General features: G+C 39.6%; 1 protein-coding gene across 2 annotated transcripts in view; it reads right to left on the bottom strand.

Annotated features, from left to right (window-relative positions):
• Positions 1–329: 329 nt before the first annotated feature.
• Positions 330–6,376, bottom strand: part of ARL15 (ADP ribosylation factor like GTPase 15) — a 372,284-nt gene continuing 366,237 nt past the window's right edge. For both annotated transcript variants that reach the window (XM_068271763.1, XM_068271762.1), the window contains exon 5: positions 330–888. In XM_068271763.1, coding sequence (XP_068127864.1) covers positions 736–888 — 153 coding nt within the window. In that variant the 3' untranslated portion in view covers positions 330–735. The remainder of the gene's footprint in view (positions 889–6,376) is intronic.

The raw sequence follows: 6,376 nt of genomic DNA, 5'->3' as shown, positions 1-6,376 counted from the left end.
TAAATCTGCAAATGCCAGACCTTGGCCACAATCACAGGCTCCTCCTCCTCCTTGGTGTTTCAACCGACCTTGAGGTATTCAAACTACCTCTTTAGAGTTGTATTCCCGGCAATATAACTAGATTTAGACTCCTGCAATGGTCACAGTAGATTAGCAAACCCAACTCAATTACAGAAATCTCACCACTAAAGTGTACGAGCGATACAAGAAACTGTTACATGGTTTAACTCTTAAGCATCTACCAAAAACTAAAATACCACTTTTTGGTTGGACAGCCCTTTCAAATCTACCGTACAACTGAAAAAAAAAGTATTTAAAGAAGAAACTAGTTGTACTATCAATATAATTATTTCATCTAAAATTCATAGTTTGACAGATTTGTTGAACAAATAAAGTAGACTATTTGTGATGCAAAAAATGAGGCAGCTGATAAATTCAGTGTGTAGGTATCCAGTTTCCATCCTCTTCCAACGCTCAGCTAAATTTTAGGACTTAATTTTTTTGAAAGTACCAGTCTGCATGAAGAACAGGTAGCTAGATGGCTGCTAAAAGTCAACAAAGGTTCCTATCCATAAAACAAGATTTAAAAAAAAATGCAAATCAATGTTGATGAAAGGCAGCAAACAATGCAGGACTCTCTGCAACCCAGACTTGACATTGCTGTCCATGTGTGATGTCCCTGGGAAGTAGACCCCAGACAAGGTCACTGAAGATGGCTGATCTATGCAGCACTTTTCACATTTGAACGGGCTCAAGTTCTCGATCGTCCAACAGGTTTATAAGCATTGAAAAGCTGTCTTTTACGGCATCCATGTTCTCCAGTGAGGTTGGCTGTAGGACCCATCGCTTCCCTCGCGCTAGTGGTTCAAGTTCAAAATACTTCTTGATCTGAAATGAAACAGAAACAAATATCTCAAATTGGGCAGGTGAAAGCAACAAGAAACCTATATTTAAAGCGGACCTGAACTCAGAACTTCCTCTCTGCTCTAAAAGATAAGCAACACCATAATATCATTTAAAGAAAAACATTTGTAACAGGTGATACAAATCCTGCAATAAAACTGCAGTGTGTCTACTTTTGTGGAAACAGTCAAAGGGTTAACATCCTGTGTTTATAAATTAGCTGCTCTGTCGAGGCTGCCAGCTTATACAGCTGAGAGATCAAATTACACTTGAGATTAGTCACCGGGAATTAGACGAGCTAAACTCTCTAAATACATACAGGGTACATTCCTCTGTGTTTTCCCTCTGTCCTGTGCAAGAGTTCAGGTCCACTTTAAAGCCTGCGAACAGTTTACAAAATAATTTGCACATCTACTCTCTTATCCTCTTGCAAATGGGAAATACTGCACATTCGCCAACTTTAATAGACCCGAAATGCTGTCTTTTTTTTTTAACACAAAGTACTGGTCACATGACCAGTGGGCAGCTTTGCTAACCCACTGTATAACATGGATATAAACATGTCTACACAATAGCATCTCCTTTGGACTTTAGCCGTGTATTAGAATTTCCTTCAGACATCAGGAAATCTTCCTAAGAAAATGAACAGGGCTGGACTGAGGCAGAGGCAAAGAGAGGCTCCAGCCTCAGGGCGCAGTGTAGAAGGAAGCGCACAACTCATTATCAGCAATCCGTGTGTGGCCGCTGGAATGGGAGGCGTGGAGGAGCGCACTTCGGTGTCTCAGTCTTGGGTGCTGGAGGACCTTGTCCTGGCTCTGAATAGCAGTATAATCTTTTGTATAACTTACATCCGATCTAGTCCCCTGCGATCCTCCAACAACCTGTGCCTGTGTGCATCAAGCATATCTCACTCACATGCACGATTGCAGGACTTCACTAGGGTTGCCCCCACTCTCTAGAACGCACTCCCACCATCCATCAGATACGCCCCCACCAAGCCCTCAAGACTCTACTTTTCATGCTTGCCTGTCCTCCCTCCCCCCCAAATCAGTACCATAATACACTCTACTGGGTACCTTCTCAACAGAAGCACCTATTGTCTCTACCCCCGCCCATTAGCGTGTAAGCCTCTGGCAGGGCCCTCCCCCCAGTGTTTCTAACTTTATTATGCAATTTCTCTGTCTGACAACCCTCTTGCCAACTAGAACAGTCTCTATTTTGAACAAAGACACTGAACTACTGTTACCAAAGACATTTGCATGATTTTATTTTGTTGTGAGTTCATTGTATGTCCTACCTTGTATGTGAATCCATTTATCTTTAATGCAGCGCTGTGTAATATGGTGGTGCTTTATAAACAGGGCTGTGCAGTCGGAGCAATTTTGGGTACCTGGAGTCGGAGGTTTCATAAGCTGAGGAGTCGGAAGATATTTGTACCGACTCCACAGCCCTGTTTATAAATACAATAAATAATAATAATGTTGTCCATATACAACAGCATTCATTTTTGCATTGAGCTGGACTTCAATGGATTCTGTTAGTTGTCCTATGCTGAGTTGAACATAGAGCAGACATATGCTGAATACGTAAAGCAATAATGTTTTGTATATTCTGCAGCGGCTGAGTGCATGACAACCACTTCTTTAGCTGCAGCATTTCTAATGTGTATTCCGTAGACTTTGGAATGTTGAAATGTAGAGTGTTTAAAATAAAGGGAAAAAAAGAGAAAGAAGATGACAACGACCTAATTCCTTTTCACACGATCCAAAACCAAAATATTATTTTTCCTGGAAATGAGCACTAACTCTTTGAAGGCCAATTTCATCCAAACGTGACGTCAGTTTTTACACGAACGCTGCTGCAAAGCCATGTGATGATGAGTCCATCTCCCCTGGTGGATCTCGCAATGCAGAAAATACAATTCTGAAAATGATGAAGTCCAGTTGCCAAACAGTTACACCTTTGTTTTGGACTCTAAGAAAATAAAAAACTGCTGTTGGGAATTCTACCTTCTGGAGTTCCAGAGAGATAAGAAGCTGTCAATGCTATTATCTGCGAATTAAGACATGAAAAGATTCCATCTTCAGCTACCTATTCCGCCTGTGTTTGGAAAATTTTTTTTTGCTAAACAACTAAAATCATAATTCTCAGAAATGACTCTGAACAAGAAAATGCACCCAAGGCAACACAAAATAACAAGAATGGACAGCGTGACAACTCCCATCACAGAAACAGCACACTTATAGTCCCGGACAACATATAGCAGTAAGTTTCGTGCAAAGATACATTATTGTGCGTGTTTCAGGTGTATGCCCCATTACAGGTTTCATAGATTTGCGCAAGCGAAGCATATTCTTCAGTCACGGCATATACAGGTAACAGGTAAACAAAGCTAAATCATGTTTCTGAGAGCTTAAAGTCAATAAAATGTCAAAACAAGAAATATATATATATATATATATATATATATATATACTGGATTAGCTGTATGCTTGTTTTAGGTGTGTGATTCAGCCACTACTGCAGCAAAAGAGATCAGCAAAACTGCCCGGCAACTGGTATTGTTTAAAAAGAAACATCCATATCCCTCTCAGTTAAGGTTCCCTTTAAAGGGGAACTTCAGCCTAAACAAACATATTGTCATTAAGTTACATTAGTTATGTTAATTAAAATAGATTGGTAATCTAAACTCTTACTCACTCTGTTTTAAAAGAACAGGCAAATGTTTGTGATTTCATGGGGGTAGCCATCTTTGTTATGGGGTCAGCTATCTTTTTGGTTTGAAAGGAGGTGACAGGGAGCATGAGACAATTCCAACTGTCCTGTGTCCTGATCACCCCTCCCAGCTGCGTGCACTAGGCTTTAAATGTCAAATAAAAAAAAACAAAAAAAAAAAACGAACAACATCAGAAATCCCATCATGCTTTGCACAGCATCAGGAGAAAAATGCCCGGGCAGTTTTCTTCTGCGCAGCTAAAAATGAGACTTGGGTAACAAAACAAAAAAAGTTCTGATGCTGTGAAACTGTTAAACACCAAGCCTTTTCAGTCCTGCTGAGTAGATTTTTAGTCTGGAGGTTCACTTTAAGTTTGTCTTACACACATTGGCCCATATGCATTTAACTTTTTCTCAATTTTTCAATCCAAAAAGTACCCAAAAGTAGGTGAAAAAGTACTATCAAAATAATTTTGAGTATTTTCTGGCTTGCTGGTGGTTTAAAAGGCATTTTACGACAGGGTCCCATATGTAATTAACTGTACCCGATTTATCTCCTAGGAGATCATTTTCATCTTCACTTTAAACTAATTTTTCAGTATTTTACAATTAAAAAAGTACCCAAAGGTTGTTAAAAAAGTACTATAAAATGTATTTATGAGTATTTTCTTGCTTGATGGTAGCTTAAGGGCCCTTTCACAACGGCTGCATTCAGTTTTGTTTTGTTTTTGAAAAGGCTTAAAGAGACTCCGTAACAAAAATTTCATCCTGTTTTTTATCATCCTACAAGTTCCAAAAGCTATTCTAATGTGTTCTGGCTTACTGCAGCACTTTCTGCTATCACAGTCTCTGTAATAAATCAATGTATCTTTCCCTTGTCAGACTTGTCAGCCTGTGTCTGGAAGGCTGCCAAGTTCTTCAGTGTTGTGGTTCTGCTATGAACTCCCCTTTCCAAGCCCCTCTATGCACACTGCCTGTGTATTATTTAGATTAGAGCAGCTTCTCTCTTCTCTCTTATCGTTTACAAGCTGGATAAATCGTCCTCTGAGCTGGCTGGGCTTTCACATACTGAAGAATTACAGACAAGGGCAAAGCTGTTTGCAGGAGAAAAAAGAGCAGCCTGAAACTTCAGTGCATGAGAACTGCAGGGGGAAAGAAACACACAAATGATCTCTTGAGATTCAAAAGGAAGGCTGTATACAGCCTGCTTGTGTATGGTTGTATTTTCTATGTGTGGACATACAGTACATCAACCTACTTCCTGTTTTGGTGGCCATTTTGTTTGTTTATAAACAAACTTTTTAAAACTGTTTTTAACCACTTTTAATGCGGCGAGGAGCGGCGAAATTGTGACAGAGGGTAATAGGAGGTGTCCCCTAACGCACTGGTATGTTTACTTTTGTGCGATTTTAACAATACAGATTCTCTTTAAGATTTTTTTCCAAATGCATGTACAGTAAAGTTACAATTGGAATTGTGGGAATGCAATCATACTGAATGCTTTTCTGATTTTCTAAAAAGGCAATCGTAGGTCTGCTACGTTTAGTCCGACATAGTGAAAATTGCAAAAACCCAAAACGCGTTTGAATTAGCGATTGCGTTTTTTGGTGTGAAAGAGCCCTCGAAGGCATTTTATTGGTAAGGAGTGAAAATATAATCCAGGAGAAAACTTGTAAGAAAAAGTGAATTGAATAAGGGCTATTGTCACAAACACTGTATCCAATGAACCATTATGCTAAAATAGTGCAAGACCGATTCTCCCAAAACAAGATATAAGGCAAGGCAGCAGCAACTCATTGTTTACAGAACCATGTCTACACTGCCCTTGAGTGATTTCATTCCTACTATTGCCCTTAACTAGACATGGTAAATGGGGTGCTAATAATTCAAGTCAAGGCAAATTTTACACCGCTTAAAGCGGACCCAAACCAAACATTTTTTTTTAATTAAAAATATTTAGTTGCACCACTCTGACACACACAAAGATAAATACTCCTTCAAGCCTATGAGCATTTCAGTGCATGCTTTTCATCCTTCTCTTTTCATTACTAGGGTTATACAGGTGGCAGCCATTAGCAATTCCTTCATTGCCGGACACCACCTACTTCACCAGTTTGCCGGATTTTGTCCCGGCAATTTGAAAGGAAGGGAGGGGTTCCTCCAATAAATGTAAAATATTTTATATTTGTCATCATGCAGCTGAAAAAAGGCTGCTATTTATTATTATACTTTAGAAAATAGATTTTATTTCTGAAATCTTGTATTTTTAATTTGGGTCCACTTTAAAATTGGACCAATTAAATGCAGCAGCAGTTGCATCTGTTAGTCCAATATAAAGCTGCAAATTTAAAAATTAGGGGGCAATTCCTAGGAAGTTAATTCATGAATTAACTTCCTAGGAATTGCCCCCTAATTTTTAAATGTTACAACATGAGATGGAATGTGTAAATTAATTATACTTATAACACTGGCAAAGTGTTTTCTTATATATAATAGGCCGAGCGCCATGCATATTTGTGAAGGCGACCTTAATGACGCATAGGGAACTAAAGTAATCGGAGATGGAACGCGGAAGCATCCACCCTGTGGCGCATGGCGCCGGCCAAACCAGAAGGTGCGTGACGTCACCGGAAGTCGTTCGGCGCCCGCAGCGGCGACCATTAGACGGAACCAGGGGGCAATTGCAAAGGAGGTAATCATGTTTTTTAAAAATTTATATATATATGTTGTGCTAGCCTACCCGCTCCTGTTTATCCCC

This window comes from Hyperolius riggenbachi, chromosome 1 (genome assembly GCF_040937935.1).
Source record: "Hyperolius riggenbachi isolate aHypRig1 chromosome 1, aHypRig1.pri, whole genome shotgun sequence".
NCBI lineage: Eukaryota > Metazoa > Chordata > Amphibia > Anura > Hyperoliidae > Hyperolius > Hyperolius riggenbachi.
Note: the sequence above shows the minus strand (reverse complement) of the source record. Positions and strands in the feature narration are given on the sequence as shown.